Genomic DNA, 16,901 nt, shown 5'->3' with positions numbered 1-16,901 from the left:
TCGGGAAGATCCCCTGGAGAAGGAAATGGCAACCCACTCCAGTATTCTTGCCTGGAGAATACCTCGGATGGAGGAGCCTGGTGGGCTACAGTCCATGGGATCGCAAAGAGTCGGACACGACTGAGCGACTTCACTTTCACTATCTTTCTATTGGGTTATTTGGGTTTTTTGATATTGTGCTACATTAGCTATTTATATATTTTGGAGATGAATCCCTATCAATCACTTCATGTGCAAATATTTTCTCCCATTCTGTGGGTTGTCTTCATTTTGTTTATGATTTCCTTTGCTGTGCAAAAAGCTTTTAATTAGGTCCCATTTATTTTTTCATTAATCTAGAAGTGGATCCAAAAAGATAACTGCTGTGATTTATGTTAGAGTGTTCTGCCTATGCTTTCCTTTAAGACTTTTATAGTAGTATCTGGTCTTACATTTAGGTCTTTAATCCACTGAGTTTTGTTTTTGTGTATGGTGTTAGAGAATGTTTTAATTTCATTTTTTACATGTAGCTGAGAGTTTTCCCAGCACCACTTATTGAAGAGACCGTCTTTTCTCCATTGTATCTTCTGACCTCCTTTGTCATAGATTAAGGACCACAGGTGTATGGGTTTATTTCTGGGCTTTCTATCTTGTTCCATTGATCAGTATTTCTGTTTTTGTGCCAATACCACACTGTTTTGATGACTATAGGTTCGCAATATAGCCTGATGTCAGGGAGACTGATTCCTCCAGCTCTGGTTTTCCTTCTTGGGATTGTTTTGGCTATTTGGGGTCTTTTGTGTTTTCATACAAATTAAAAAATTTGTTCTAGTTCTGTGAAAAATGCCATTGGTGATTTGGGAGAGATTGAACTGAATTTGATTGCCTTGGGCAGTAGAGTCATTTTGATAATACTGATTCTTCCAATCCAAGAAGGCCAGAGGCATCCCAGAAATGGAGCCTGCAGGCTGCTGGGTGGGGACAGGTCTCAGTGCCAAAGTGGTGACCTCTAGGAGAGCTCAGCTGAGGAATTTACCACAGGGCCTCCCCCACTGGTGTTCCTGCCCCTGCAGTGGGCCACAGCCGACCCCCACCTCCAGGAGACCCTCCAAAACCTGCAGGTAGGTCTGGTTCAGGCTCTAACGGAGTCACTGCTCTGGCCTGGGCACCAGTGCTCATGAAACCTTGTGTGTGCCCTCAAGAATGGAGTCTGTCTCTCCCAGTCCTGTGGAGCTCCTGCACTCAAGCCAAACGCTCTGGGGGCTCCTCCCCCCGATGCCAGACCCCCAGGCTGGGAGCCTAACGTGGGCTCAGACCTCATTCCGGTGGGAGAACCTGAGCAGGTGTGGGATTTGATTACATCGTGAAAGTGCTCGTCCTCCTGTCTTGTGGTTCTTGGTCTTTGGGTGTAGAGCATCTTTCTAGGTAGGTGCCAATCCTTCTTTGATGAGGTTGTCCAGCAGTTGTGATTTTGGGGTTTTCATGAGGAGATGAGCTCAAGTCCTTCTACTCCACCATTTGCCCTTCAATTTTTTCTAGTGTTTCTTTACTGTTTGCTCATTTTTTTTGCTCTTATGTTACTTCTTTCCTACTTACTTTGGGTTTACTTTGTCTCTTTCTAGTTTCTTAAACTGAAACCTAAGATGTTAACTTTAGGGCTTTTCCACTAATTATAAATGTCCCTCTGATAACTGTTTTGCTTGCATCCCACAATTTTAATATACTTTGATTAATTTCCTTTATCTGAACCTTAGACTATTTAGAAATGTCAGTTTCTGAATATTTGGTGTTTACCTAGGTACCTTATTCTTACTAATTTCTGATTTAATTCCACTGTGCCTGGAGAATAGATTCTGTATGATTTCAATTATTTTAAATTTACTGAATCTTGTCTGTGACCCAGCATGATGCATATTGGTGAACATATCAGTGTCCTTAATAAATATTCTGTAGACATGTGATACGTGTTTTATAAACATTAAGTAAGGTAAGGTGGTTAACAGTGTTGTTGGGATTATGTGTTTTTACTGATTGTTCTATCAATTGCTGAAAGGGGGTACTAAAATCTCCAACCATGTTGTACTTGTCTCATTTATTTTGAAGCTCTGTTATTAGATACACACACACTTATGCTTATGTCTTCCTATAAGACTTTTTATCACTATGACGTCTCTCACTATCTCTGGTACTATTCTTTGTCTTGATGTCTGTTTTGTCTGAGATTAATATAGCCGTTCTAATCTTTATATTTACAGTCTCCATGGTATATCTCTTTCCATCCATTCACTTTACACCTCTCTGTTCTTTATATTTTAAGTGTGTCTTTTGTAGACTGCATGTAGTTGGGATTATTTTTTCAAGATCCATCCTGATGATCTGTATTGGAGGGTTTAGTCCACTGAAGTAAGTACTGATGATTAGAGCTGGAGCTCCCATTTGACTGTTCTCCTGCTGCTTTTGTATAATTTAATAAATTTTAGAATTCCATTATAGTAATATATCTATTAGCTTTTAAGGTACACTGATTGCTCTAGGGATTACTAAGTACATTTTGGGATTACTAAATATATCTTTCACTTCTCAGTCTACTGAGCTAATACTATAACACTTAATGTAACATGTAGAAACCCTGGATTCAGGTAGATCCATTTTACTTTCTGCCATCCTTTATGCTATAGTTGCCATATAGCTTATGGTTACATATATTATATCCTTTACAATTCAGTGTTATAACTTGTACTTAAAATAGTCCTATGTATTTAGAGAAATTCCAAGGAAAAAAACTTTTATAGTTAGTTACCCAGCTATTTATCATTTTTTAAAGTGTTTTTATCTTATTTTTACTGAGGAATTTGATAAATAGCATTATATTAGTTTCAGATGTACAACATAATTCAAAATTTTCATATATTGCAAGATGATTACCATAATAAATCTACTTAACATCTGTCACCATATATAATTACAGAATTTTTCCTATAATTACAACTTTGAACATCTACTCTCTTAGTAATACAGTACTGCATATTTGAAAGTTGCTAACTACAGTTCCCATGCTGTACATTACAACCCCATGACTTCTTTATTTTATAGCTGGGAGTTTGTACCTTTTGACTCCCTTTAACCATCTTGCATCCACTCAGCTAGCAACCACAAATTTGTTCTCTGTAAGATTCCACATATAAGTTAGATGATATAATAGTTGTCTTTTTCTATTTCACTTAGCATAAACCAAATGGCAAGAGTTCATTCTTTTTAATGGCTACATAATATCCCATTATATGTGCACACACATACCCACATCACCTTACTCACTGACCTATCAATGGGTGCTTAGGTTGCTTCCAACTTGGCTACTGTAAGTCATCCTGCGGTGAATGTGGGAGTGTGTGTATCTTTTGGGGTGATTAGTGCTTTTGTTTTCTTTGGATAAATACCCAGAAGTAGAATTACTGGATCACATGGTAGTTCTGTTTTTAATTTTTGGAGGCAGCTCCATAGTGGCTGCACCAATTTACATTCCCACCAACAGTGCACAAGGGCTCTCTTTTCTCCACATCCTTGACAATACTTCCTATCTTTTTGATAACAGCCATTCTAACAGATGTGACGTGCTATCTCATTGTGGTTTTGTGATTCACCATTTTCAGCGCTACTCTCTCAATCTGTCCCACCCTCTCCTTCCCGCTGTGTCTACAAGTCTGTTCTCTACATCCGCATCTCTATTTCTGCCCTGCAGATAGCACCGTTCTTCTAGATTCCACATATATGCACTATATACGATATTTTTCTTTCTTTCTTCACCCTGTATGCCAGTCTCTAGGTTTATCCACCTCATTAGAACTGACGAGTTCTTTCCTTTTACATACAATGGAATATTACTGAAGCGACTGAGCACACACACACCACAACTTCTTTTATCCACTCATCTGTCAGTGGACATCTGGGTTGCTTCCATGTTCTGGCTATCATAAACAGTGCTGCAGTGAATGCTGGGGTGCATGCATTTTGAGTGCCGGTTCTCTCAGGGTAGATGCCCAGCAGTGGAGTTGCTGGGTCACAGGGTGCTTTTACTCCTAGTGAGAGTTTAAGAAACCTCCACACTGTTCTCCACAGTTTGACAGTGTCTATTTTGCCTCCATTCTTGAAGGATATTTTCACTGGTTACAGAATTTTAGGGTGACAGTTTTCTCCTAACAACTTTTTAAAGATGATGTTCTGAGGTCTTCTGGCCTCCATAGTTTCTGACATGAAGTTAGTGTAAGTAATATGTCATTTCTCTGAGTGATTTCAATTTTGTTTCTGTATCTTTGGCTAGTAGCTGCTTGAGTATGACATACCTGGGCATGGGTTAGATTTGTTGAGTTTCTCATATGCACACAGATTTATCTTTCACTAAATTTGGAAAAATTTTAGCCATTTTATATATATATATTTTTCCCCCACGAGAATTTTTTTCTACCTAGAGAAACTGGGAGGGGCAGCCAACAGTGTAATAACATCTTTAAAGTGCTATTAGGAGAAAACGTCAAATATCTGTTGAAAATATCCTGAAAGAATGAAAGCAAAGGCAAAATAAAACACATTTTCAAATAAGGGAAAACTAACAGAATTCACTGCCAGTAAGCCTGTAATATAAGCAATGTTCTTCAAGGACAGAATTTCATTTAGAACTCCACTTCTAGTTTTAAGTCCATTACTTCCTATGGTCCTCATGGTGTTTCTCTCTTTTACTTGAGGGAACTTCAGAAGCTGCATCTTACCTGAGAGAAATACTCTTCTGAGATGCGCGCAGCCCACTCAATGCACTGCTCCAGGGGCCGGCAGGGGTTGGACACGTCAGCACACTTGATCAGCATCCTTTTGATCAGAGTCCGGTTCTCTGGAGCCCTGAGCATGGTATTTATGGCTTCTTGATCTTTATCAGTTTCCTAAAGCATGAGTGGAATTCAAAGCAATCAAAACGGGACCCCAGGTACCAAGCCCTGTTTTACTGTTGTGGCCCCACCGTAACCACGGTGGGGCTCTGTCTGGGATCTACGGTTAGGGTCTCTCAAAATAGTGCCGGGGATGCTCTGAGGTTGGCCCTCACTCTGCAGTGGGGAAAACCAAGGTCCAGTGAGATTCCAGCAGAACCCAGAAGTACAGCGTAGCACTAGAGGCTGGCATATCTACCTTTCCCCATCTTGACTCTTTCTCTGTTTCTCACAGTTGCCTTTTCTTTCTGTTCTATCACTCACTAAGTACTCAAAAGACTGGCTCTATCTTGTATTATTTACATTCATTAAAAAACACTGAACTGGAAAGTGAAACCTTTCTCTGCCCTTGCCACTGACGGTCCTGTGGTCCGCCAGGGGCTCTGCTGCTCCCCACCCAGCCCTGGGAGAGGCATGATCCTGGGAGTCTGCCACCGGTGTGCACAGCGTGTCGGATACACTGATGTTCCTAAACTCTGCCCTCACATTTTATGGTGGACAGAGGACTTAGTCATGGTCTTGTGATCTGCACTCACAAAGATATCTTGTGGTAGGCATGAAAATCAGTATAATTTACCATTATATTTTACAGATGAGGATGACAGGACTCTGAGAGGTGAAGAGACTCAGCCAGAGGTACTGAGCTGGCCCAGGATCAATGCGTGAGCCCTGCCTCTAGTCTGGACTCTTGTCTCTCCACAGTAGTGCCTGTGTCTGACTCACAGGGAGCCCCTCTGGATATGGAGCCTCAGCCCCTGGGGTGAGGGGCCTCTGAAACAAATTCAGGTTGGAAGAGTGAGTACTGGGTCAAAGACATGAGCAAGCATCTCCTCTGATTCTGAGCCACCAAGCAGCTTCCAGAGGAGTCAGCCACGTGGTTTCTGTAAGCAGTCACAGTCATCCCCTCTCGGTGGGGACAAGATGGGTGGGGGGGACCCTGAGCCCAGGCTGCCTGGTCTCCTCAAAAGTGACAGACACCGTGACCTCAGTGATTCTCATCTCCCACTGCCCACCAGCTTTGTGCTGACCCTTCTCTCTGTGCAGGTGTGTGACTACTGTTCTGTACTGCCCGCTGGGTGACTATTTTCTTCCACCTGCTATGACCCACTGGATCCTGGTTTCCAGTCTCTCAGTAAAAATCTAAGTAGTGACAGCAGAGAGGAGGAACATGACTGTCAAGGAGAATGAAAACTCTGCTGAGTCTGGAAACTTCCCAGAATGAATGGAGGAAGCCAAGTCTGCGAGGTACGTGGTTTCTTTCTGTGGGGTGGGGTCAGCTGGGGTATCTGTGCATGGGAGAATGACTGAGTCCTTGGAAAGGGCGTAAAGTCTGACAGACTGGAGAGGGTGAGGAGAGCAGAGTTCTCAGCAGGTTTCAGATCAGGTGAGACAGGGACAAGTCTGAAGGGTGATAAGCTAGAAAGCCAGGGACAGACAGAAGCCCCGGCCAAACAACTGAGCTGCAGCAGTAGAGCTGGAGTTCAAGGGCTATCTTCTTAGGATGAGTCGTCTCTGTGCTCGGTGAAGACTGGCAGGGGGCGACAGGAGTGGGGAGGAGCCTGGGGGTGGTGGTCGGGCAGCTGTGGGCCTCAGGCGGGTGCTGCGCTCACACTGACCTAGCGTAGCGGGTGCTGTTTATCCAGAGCACACCTTGTGCCGTGTCCTCAGCGCTGCGCCTCGAGGGCTACCGTGCCCACTCGAGACAAGCAAGTGGTGAAAAAGAGCTGAGAACTCAGAATGCCTGCTTTCTCAGCTGTGGGCTCCTGTCTGGGGAAGCAGTTAATGTTCTTCTCTTGCCAGAAAGTTCTGGACTCCATGCCTCAAATCCAACACCACCAGCACCCTGTGGTCCAAGTCCAGGAGCCTCCCCAACCCCCACCCTCCTGTGACACAAATCAGCAGAGGACAGGTCGGCTGCACAATGGGCAGTGGCTGGCGAGAGACCTCGTGGTCTCCAACTGGCCCCAAAGTGCTCAGAGGCAGGGGACAGGGCAACTGTTGAACAAGGGCGCAGGAATGGCCCACCTCTCTATCGTCAAGTCCCTTCAGAATTGTCATGCTTTTTCTTGTATGTCTTGCCAGGTCTTTGTACTTTAATTTCCATTGGTTAAAAAAGTATTTATATGCAGTGAGCCCAGTGCAGGGATGATAATACTCATGATCTCTTAAGCCCAGGTTTCCCCACAACACACAGGAGGAAGAGCCCTAAACACAGACTCCATTTGCAGTCAGCTCACTTACCTCTTCTTCTTCTAATGCTACCAAGGGCTTGTTGATGATGTTGACAAATTTGTTGACGTGCTCAAAGTGCTTTGTCATTTCTGTGGCTAAGACCATGTCAATGATACCCTGGCGCAGCGTCTGGTAGTCGTTCCTGTTTCAGACAAAAAAGGAGAGGCTGCTGCTGATTACTGATCCAGACCAGACAGGTGCTCCTGGAAACCAGCTGTGATCTAGGCCCTGTGTCCACTGCGGCTGAAATTCTAATGAACTGGGCAGCAGTGGCAGGCCATGCTTTAAAGAATGTGAAGGTTAAAGGTTGCTGCCTAGACTGCTATTAGTAAGGAGAACCTGAACAGAAGTTAAAATGAGAATCTTTGGGCAAAACTATGGGGTTCCTTGGTAGCTCAGCTGGTAAAGAATCTGCCTGCAATACAGGAGACCCCAGTTCTATTCCTGGGTTGGGAAGATCCCCTGGAAGAGGGATAGGCTACCCACTCCAATATTCTTGGGATTCCCTGGTGACTCAAACTGTAAAGAATCTGCCTGCAATGCGGGAGACCTGGGTTCTATCCCAAGATCCCCTGGGGAAGCACATGACAACTCACTCCAGTATTCTTGCCTGGCGGGTTACAGTCCATGGGGCTGCAAAAAGTCGGACATGACAGAGTGACTAAGCACAGCACATGCGTAAGACTATAGATACAGTGTTCATAGTGTTCTCATAAGCAAAAGGCATGTAGTTCTTAAGATTAAAGAAAAGCTAGAACATAGCCAGCTGGGGTTATTAAGAATATATCCCACACAGAGGAACCTTGAGACCCAACAATCTTGGAGCCCAGAAACAGAGGGTGAACCATCTGAAAGCTGAGAGAATCAATGGTGCGTACCTGATGCCTCTTCCTCTAGCCCTTTATATTTATTTTAAAAATTTATGTTTTGAGGATGGAAACCATTTAATTAAAAACATAAAAGGTACAAAGAGTATAAACTGAACTCTATGCAGCTATGCTGTTCTTTTCCCTGGAGACAGGCATAGCTGTCAGGGTCTTGTGCATTTTCCAGCGATAACTGATGTATATGTAAGCAACTATGGAAAAACCTTTAAGTCCACATATGAAATTCTAAAACATAGAAAAAAAGGTTTTTTTTTTAATCCCTTAGGTTTAATAACTTTCCTTAAAATCCCAATTAGTAAGTATTCCTCATGACAGATCACTTCTAACAGCCCCACCCTAGACAGTGAGGGCACCATCAAGAAGAGAAGACACTAATCTCACAGCGTCACCAATCAGACATGAGACGTTTGCTGGGCAGAGTATGTTGGGAGTCTGCCAGGCAGAGATGTAAGATGACAGCTTCTGAATCTGTCAAGGTGTTAGCCTTACACTGTTGTCTTGAAATGTTCAGGACAGAACAGAACTGAACCTTGAAAACATCATGCTTGTGAAAGAAGCCAGACACAGAAGACCACATCCTGGGGTGCTTCCAATCGTCTGAAATGCCCAGAACTCACAAAGCTACGGAGGCGGAAGGTAGATCTGCGACTGCCTACCGGGGGGGCAGGACAGTGACTGCTCGTGAGTTCGAGGTTCCTTTGGGGGTGATGGAAATGTAAATGTCGACTATACAGAAGACTGCACAACTTGGAATATACCAAAAACCCCACACGCTTTAAATGGGTGAACTGTATAGTACCTAATTATATCTTAACAAATTGTTTTTTAAAGAGCAAAAGTAAACATACTTTCCAGCTCACTGTTCTTACCGCTCCATGTTTTTAAAGATGTTGCATTTGTCATCGCCGGTGGTCAGCTGGAAGGCCAAGGCCGCGTGGTGGTGCTCCAGCACAGCCATGTCGTTGTAGAGAATGGCCAGCTCGCTCCCGGCATTGCACAGGAAGGAGTTAGTCCTCCCGGGGTGGTCCACATCGTGGATAGTGGCTGCGATGAGGGCAGCAACCTCATCAAGTGGGTCTAAAGTTTGCTGAAAACAAGAGTTCTTTTAAAAATTGCGGCATGGCACTGAAAGCAAGGTAGCCTTCTGTGTAGTTCTCTTTCTGCCCTTCTGACTTTAAGGTAAGAATATTTCAAACTTCTGAGAAAAGCATAGTGTTGAGCAAATCCAGTTTTCCTAACTCTACTCAGAAATAGTTTCATTTTTGCATGTTTCAGAGGAAACATTATCTGATTCTCAGTCTCGCACAAGTTAGGGATTTACCAAGACACAGGGTGTCCTTACCAGACCGGAGTCACCTCCTCAGCCAGTCTGTCTTTAGACCCATCACATAAAAAGGTCCTTAGTCTGAGGTATTGACTTTCTACTTGGAACATTGATTTAAAATTATCAATTGGGAAAGTAAGATCCCACATGCCATACAGCATGGCCAAAAGTTCTCATTTAAAACTTTAAGTACAGAAGTGCAGGGTACTTTCTTCTAGTAGTCTCCATTTCTAATGTGTATATTCCTGTTTTCTGTATTTTGATTAGTCTGACTTGCAGTGAATTCTCTTGGTTGTTTCAAAGAACAATCCCAGATGATCACATTGCTCTTCTCATTCTATAGGTTTTGATACATAGGTTTCTCATTTTGTTGTTTTCTGTTATTTTTGATTTCTTTGTTTAACCCCAATTTGTTCGAAATATTTTCTCATTTGTAGTGGCTGACATTTTTAAAGTTTTTTGAAGTATATCAAAACTGTGTCTTAGTATCAAGATCATTTTTGGAAATATCCTACGAACACTTGAAGAAAAGGTGTATATCTAATTAACCAGGCTTGTAAATTTATTTAAATTGAAATTCAATAGTTTTAACTTAAAAAAAAGGTTTTTTGGCCGTGCTGCATGGCATGTGGGGTCTTAGTTTCCAGCCAGGGGCTGGACCTGCAGCAGCTGCACTGGAGGCATGGAGTTCAACCACTGGACCACCAGGGAAGCCCCCAGGGAGTTTTAACTTTAAATGGGTGAATTTTATGATGTGAATTACATCAGTAAATTATGTTAAAAATTAACTTATTAATAGCTTTCTGAATGTATATTTGTATGTTATCTATCAAGGAGTTTCAAAAGCATTAAATTACAGCAAAAATTAGGTTCCCTTTATGCTGAACCACATTGACGCAGATGTCTCTCCTCTGCCCTCTGTGTTCATACTTCATGAGAACAGACCTCTCCCTGGACTCTTGTTCTACCTACAGTCTTAGTCGTGACCTTTAGTAAAACAACAACAAAAAACCACCAAAGAACACAGCTAGAGGGAGGCTGGACTTGCCTGCCCTGCACTCGTGCCGGGAGGCTGACCTGTCTCATTCCTCACGAGGCCCCGATTCTCACTGATTCTTCCGCTTTCAGGTGCTTCTGAAAGTGAAACGGCCGTGCACCAGCGCTCCCTGGTCTTCTGTGCCAGTTTATGGCGGATGCTGATGGAAATACTAATAACACAAATACTCTGGCAAAGCAGTGCAGGTCTAGTTGCTGCTTCGAACATTTCCCTAATGAAACAATTTACAATGTGAAAAGCTTTCTTAGGAAGCTTGGTTTGGAAGTGGGCAGTGAGCAGAGTGCCTTGGATGGCACTTTCTTCTCTGACACTCTTACTGTGACACACTCACATTCCCTTTGCTCCTGAGCCCTCAAAGCTGGAGCTAAAGTGGCTCCTATTTGAAGGCGGAATGCCCAGGGCCACATTTGGAATTAATTATCCACTCCCCAGAGCCAGGGTGTGGTCCTGCTCCTCAGGAGGCCGCACCCTTCCCGGGCCAGACTGCACCCTATACCCTGCACCCTCACCCCTGCTGTGAAGCACAGGGCACCAACACAGCTCACCTTGATCCTCTCTTTGCAGAGAAAGTAGGCAGTGGCATGCAGCACATCAGCAGAGTGTGTGGAGTTGTGGTAGGGGTTGGAAGCGTGATAATTGGCTTCGATCACCTGTAACCAGGATCTCAGCGTTGCCTCGGGGCATTTTAAGAATTCACAGACTCCGAAGCGAGCAAACACTTTGAGACCAAGGTAAATCAAAGGCCTATAGAGAAAAACATACACAGCATTAAATCAAAGTAGAGAAACAGGTAGAGTGTCTGATCTGTTCAGATCCAACAGGCAAACCTGAGCCAGACTTCCGGGAGTAAGCGGGACAGAAAGTGGAGCCTGTGAGGGTGGCCTGCAGGGGGCACCCTGTCGCCCTCTCTCCTGGTGGCCAGCACCAGCCCTGGGCAGAGCCCAGCTGCAATTCTGGGGGCACCTGCCTGGTGCTCCTACTGCCCTAACTGCTGCAGAGTCCTCCCAGCACCAAGAGGGTCTCTAGGTCAACGTGCTGCCAGGCTAACTGCGTCCTCCCCTGTGGCCTTGCTGGATGTGTGTCACTGGCCAGACGTCTTGTTGGAAGAAGATACCAGTTCCCCACGGCAGCACACAAGCCAGACGCTGGCACACATCATGTGATGGTCTCAACACTCTGGAGGTGGGGGTTTCCCCAGACAGGTGACCAGCTGGTGCCAAATGAGGCCTGTCCTTGAGAGTCACCGTCATCCAGCCTCTGGCCTTTGCTTTTGGCTCTGTTGAGGCAGTGGCCAAACTGGCTGGGCTCCCAGGACTTGGGCAGACTTGCCCTGTCCCAGCTCACATTAGGATGTAAACCAGTGCCCACAGCTTTGTTTGCCGCTGTCACTGGCCCTGTGGGGCACACAGATGCAGAATGTCTTAGAAGCTTGACTTGCTCTGAGTGTGAGCAAAGGGCAGGGGCTGTCATGGGGACCACCACCCACATGGGATGAGACCTGACGAGTCTCCTGTAACGGCCCCTCTCTGCCTGTCTGCTGGGGTTGATGCCTCACCCTCCTGAAGGGCAGCGCTGGCTGGCATCAGGTCTGAATGCCCTTCCCGTGTGCCAAGCCAACCACACTCCTCTGGCTGAGTGTTCTCCAGTGAGGTATAAAATGGGAGGGGAAACCCAACCCTTCCCTGCTCTAGGGGACCACACTCAGGTCAGGATGCTGGAGTGTGGGGTGTCCCCATGCCTGTCACCAACACAGCAACCAAGATCTGGGGACAGCTCTTATCAGCATGTACATCCATGTATTATTTTTTTGGTTGTGCTGAGTAGCATGTGGGATCTTAGTTCCCTGACCAGGGATCAAACCTGAGATCCCTGCATTGGAAGTGTGGAGTCTTAACCACTGGACTGCCAATGGTTCTGAGCTCTGAAATGAGACTCTTTGCTGCAGTGTCAACATATCACTACTTAATACCTACAGGAGAAATTAATAACCGTATCTTACAAAAAGAAAACCTCTGCTACTTGGAGACTCCAAGTAAGTCACTTTCTCTCTCTGTGGCAGTCATGGCCAGGCGAATTCCCCTTGGCTTCTCCCTGATCCCTTGCTGACGCTGAGGCCCTGGAGACTCAAGGTATCTGCTGCTCTTTCCCTGGGGCCTCCTCCCTGACCAGGGACCGGCTCTGGGCAGAGCCTACACTCCCGGAGAGGCTTTCTCCACACTGGCCCTTGGAATCAAACTCCCTGTCTGCTGAGCTTCCGTGGGCTCACCTTTTATGAGTGGCAGCCTCCAGTTCAAAAATACTGAAGTCCCAGTACTCCTCCTTTTCCATGGCCCGAGTTATCTGTGATGGAACATCATGAAGGGAGATGGGGACAATGCTGCTGCTGGGAGCCTGCTGAAGGTCTGCAGGGTAAACAGAACGGGATCAACAGGCTTGATGGCGTTTGCTGTCCCTCAGGGGGAGCAGCAGAGCTTTGGGGGCGGATGCTTTGTTTCTTAGGGTTTATGATAAACCAAAAACTTCTTACTGATAAAAAAAAATCTCAAAATTTTTATCTGAAACTTTATCTTCATTACTTAAGTATGGCTATAATACTAATGAAAGTATTAGTCACTCAGTCGTGTCCGACTCTGCAACCCCATGGACTATAGCCTGCCAGGCTCCTCTGTCCATGGATTCTCTAGGCAAGAACACTGGAGTAGGTAACCTTTCCCTTCTCCAGGGGATCTTCCCAACCCAGGGATCGAACCCAGGTCTCCTGCATTGCAACCAGATTATTTATTGTCTGAGGCACCAGGGAAACCCCAATAGTATTAGCTAAAATACTAATAGCAATCCAATACATTAAAAAGGAAAAACTTACTTTTTGTTGAAAGAACATACTCATTTCCGGATAATCTTCGCAAACCATCCTGATAAAAATCAAGGAAATAAACAGGGAAATCAAAAGTATTCCTTACTCCTTGAAAACCCAGGACAGCCGGTCACAGAGGACAGCTGCGGGCGGCTGTCTCCATCCACACGCGCACACCGAAGCTCCCCTGTGATCACCCGTCTGATGACTGCTGACAGCCTTACTGGTATGAAATCTAGTGGCTTTAGCAAGCACCAATTAGGCAGGGAGGTGAATTTTTATTTCTGAACTTTGTCACCAAGACAGAAGGTGACAGATGGTAATGGAATGGTCTGTTTTCCATAGAGCTGGAGGCCTCTATCCTAGACAGCTGGAGGCGGCACCTAGAGCCCGTGGTCCAAAGCCTCCAGCTAACAAAATGATCCCCCAGCCTCCTCCCACGATGTCACCTAGTCTGTACAGGACACTCTGGAGGGAGCCAGTCGTCCTGTTCTGTAACACGGTATCAAACACTTCGTATTTTTTTCTGCCCCAGTTTTCAAAATCTTCAAGTTTTATTTAAATCAACTACTTGTAGAGCCCTTAAGTAAAAATGGAGACCCAACGCAGCAGACAAGCTGGCTGTCCTGAACACTCTCCTCCTTCTGTTCCAAGCTGAGGTCCCCCGTACCCACCACCCCCCTGGATAGGCAGCAAGTGGGTGACGGCTCAGCAGGAGGGCAGCTGAGCCTGGGCAATGCATGATCTATGCCATGGCTGACCCCACACACAGAGCACTGTGTAGGACAGCTTGTCAACAAGTGACCTCTGAGAAAACGAATGAGAGCAGCGGGATGGAGCCAGCGGCCTGTCAGGACACTCACAGACACCAGGCCCCCGACGAGGTCATTGGCGTGAGGATCATCGTCCTTAGCACCGAACTGTGGTGAATATAATTCAGTGGTTCTTAGAATTTCCAACACACGGTCTAAAGCTTCTGTCACAGGCATGGGACTGCTTTCCTGGGCAGCATTGATGATATTGATGACCTATAATAATACGGAAAGAAAAGTCCTGACTTTCATCACCTTAAAGGCAATGTGAGAGCAACCCAAAGAGTCAGGCTGGCAGCAGGACTCATTGTTAGCTTAAGAAAGCCAAAGTGCTCCTGCCACCCTCCTCCCTCCGCAGAGGCAGCAGCTCCATACACCTAGGAGAACCTCATCACTGCTGCGGGTCACTGTGTCACCTTGGTGATGGGCGCCTCGATCGTCATGGAATGGATCCGGGCCATGGAAGAGTGTCGTCTCTGGCTGGAAACTGTGGAGAGACCAGGTGGTACAGGGATCAGGGTGAGCGTGGCCTCACTCACTGCCTCCCACCCTCTTCCAGGCCCGAGTGAAGGGGCAGGACCAGAGCTACCAGGTGGCTCAGCTCCCTCCCCATCCTACCAAGCCCAGGATTCTGGCAGACCAACTCTGCCTCCTTCAGTTCAAGGCACTGGGAGGCATGTGACCCCCTAGACTGAACCTCTGAGGTCACAGGCCATCGAGAGAACAGAGGAAGCAATCTAGCAAGTCGAGGCCACACATTGGCCTCTCTGTGTCTGTAACAATAACGTTTTATAATTCAGCTTGCTGCTACCCAGGAGAGAAACGTTCTGAAAGACAATGCCACACAGGCCCTTTGTTTCATAGATGGCAGGAACAATACATACAACTCAATTAACTGAAATCTGTATTTCTGGCTCAGTTTTTCAAGGCATCCTTGGGTGCTTTTCACTGTTCTGCTTGAGATAGTTACCTAATCCGTCTAGATTAGCTGAGGTAGGTGGCAGTATTATGCTCTAATGTTTGTTAATTTTTTGTTGCTCCTGTCAAGACTCAGTTCCTCTGGGGTGGGGAGAAGCCCGGGCGGTGAACAGGCAGGAAGACACTCACGTGGTGTTCTGTCTCTCCCTGAAAGCCCCACTGTCCAGCCACATGCTGTTTACCAAGGGCCAGAGAGGACCACACACTGCTCTACCCGCCTGAGATGTCGGCCTTATTTTACCAAACAAGGGCCTGAGGAGAAACCACCAGGACTAACCTACTCAGGGGCTCTCACATGCTTCAAATTGCAGAGACCAACAAAAACTACCTAAATCTAATGTTGGTGACCAGCACATGGATGCTGTCTTTCCATTTTACCCAACAAGGTCATTAAACCAAAAACAGAAACCACTATTCTATCACTATGTCATAACAGGACTTATTCTCATTAAAAAATATAGTGAAGGTGACATATAAAAACCAAACAATACAGTAAATACAATAAGGTGAAAAAGAATAAAGATTGTTGTGACTATGTTTGCAGAAAATCTGAAAGACTCTACAAATGCTACACTTACAATCACTAAGTTTATCAAGATTACTGGGTGGAAGGTCAATACACAAAAAGTCAATTATATTTCTACATATTAGCAACAAACAACTGGAAACTAAAAAACCATTATGACAGCATCAAAAAAATCAGTATTCAGGAATAAATCTAACGGATATCTAAGTGTAGGACTTCTATACTGAAAATGCGAAACACTGCTGAGAAAAAAAGACAACCTAAATACAAAGAGCATGTTCATGTTTTGAAAGACTCAGTATTATCAAGATTTCAAGTTTCTCCAACTTGATCTATAGATTTAAGACACTCCCAAATAAAATCCCAGGAGGTTGTGTGTGTGTGTGTGTGTGTACACTAAGTAGCTGATTCTAAATGCTATATGGAAATGCAAAGAACCTAGAATAATCAGGATAATCTTGAAGAACTTTACCAGATATCAAGACTTACCATATAACTGTAGTAACTGATCATGGTATTGGTGCAAGCAAGGACTAACGGAACAATGAAACAGAACCCATGAGTCCAGAAACAGACCATGTATTTACAGTCAACTGGTTACAAGAATGATACTATAGCAAAAGATGGATTTTCCATATAGTGATGGGCCGGTTTGGGTTTCCCTGTAGGGAGAAAATTCATCCTTGATCCCTACCCTCACTCAATATAAAAATTGATTTGGAATGAATCATAGAGCCAAAGTGAAAGATAAAACAATAAGGCTTATAGAAGAAAATGTGGGAAAAGTCTTCATGACCTTGGGATAGAGAAAGAGTTCTTAAACACGACACAAAAAAGCACTATGTGTAATAGAAAACACTGATTAAATGAACTTTAAGATTCATTAAGAACCTCTGTTCATTAAAAGACTATTAAGAGTGAAAATGCAATCCACAAACTAAGATCAGTGTGTCTGGAATACTTATATCCACATCTAGAATATGAAAAGAATTCCTACAACCAACAAGCAAGAGATAACCCAATGAAAAAAGTGGGCAAAATTTATGTATATCACTTCACAGAAGAGGATATCCAAATGGCCAGTAGGCATATGAAAGGGGTGTCACATGGAAAATTAAAATTAAAATCACATCTGGTAGAGTAACTATAGTTTAGAGCCTAGTGTAACCCAGTGTGAGAGAATGAGGAGCAACTGGAACGCTCGAAGATGAGGGATGGCATGAGGCACAGCCCCTGCCGGGAGAACTGTGCACAGGTGCCCAGAGGCCCAAGGTGC

The 16,901-nt window shown here is 44.8% G+C and overlaps 1 protein-coding gene and 1 long non-coding RNA gene across 5 annotated transcripts in view; one reads left to right on the top strand and one right to left on the bottom strand.

The window, feature by feature from the left end:
* The window catches only part of LOC109575442 (uncharacterized), a 48,453-nt gene extending 39,523 nt beyond the window's left edge, over positions 1–8,930 (top strand). For both annotated transcript variants that reach the window (XR_002183228.2, XR_011562578.1), the window contains 4 exons: positions 4,729–4,878; positions 5,548–5,838; positions 6,000–6,200; positions 8,586–8,930. This is a non-coding gene — a long non-coding RNA (uncharacterized lncRNA). The remainder of the gene's footprint in view (positions 1–4,728; positions 4,879–5,547; positions 5,839–5,999; positions 6,201–8,585) is intronic.
* Positions 1–16,901, bottom strand: part of PDE8A (phosphodiesterase 8A) — a 147,427-nt gene that overhangs the window by 8,623 nt on the left and 121,903 nt on the right. For all 3 annotated transcript variants that reach the window (XM_070775182.1, XM_070775181.1, XM_019983568.2), the window contains 8 exons: positions 14,538–14,608; positions 14,173–14,337; positions 13,319–13,367; positions 12,722–12,857; positions 11,001–11,199; positions 8,944–9,161; positions 7,197–7,329; positions 4,743–4,910 (listed from right to left, as the gene is read on the bottom strand). In XM_070775182.1, coding sequence (XP_070631283.1) covers positions 4,743–4,910; positions 7,197–7,329; positions 8,944–9,161; positions 11,001–11,199; positions 12,722–12,857; positions 13,319–13,367; positions 14,173–14,337; positions 14,538–14,608 — 1,139 coding nt within the window. The remainder of the gene's footprint in view (positions 1–4,742; positions 4,911–7,196; positions 7,330–8,943; positions 9,162–11,000; positions 11,200–12,721; positions 12,858–13,318; positions 13,368–14,172; positions 14,338–14,537; positions 14,609–16,901) is intronic.

The sequence above is a fragment of the Bos indicus genome, chromosome 21, assembly GCF_029378745.1.
Source record: "Bos indicus isolate NIAB-ARS_2022 breed Sahiwal x Tharparkar chromosome 21, NIAB-ARS_B.indTharparkar_mat_pri_1.0, whole genome shotgun sequence".
Classification (NCBI taxonomy): Eukaryota; Metazoa; Chordata; class Mammalia; order Artiodactyla; family Bovidae; genus Bos; species Bos indicus.
The sequence above is the reverse complement of the archived record's forward strand: the minus strand, read 5'-3'. Positions and strand labels throughout refer to the sequence as shown.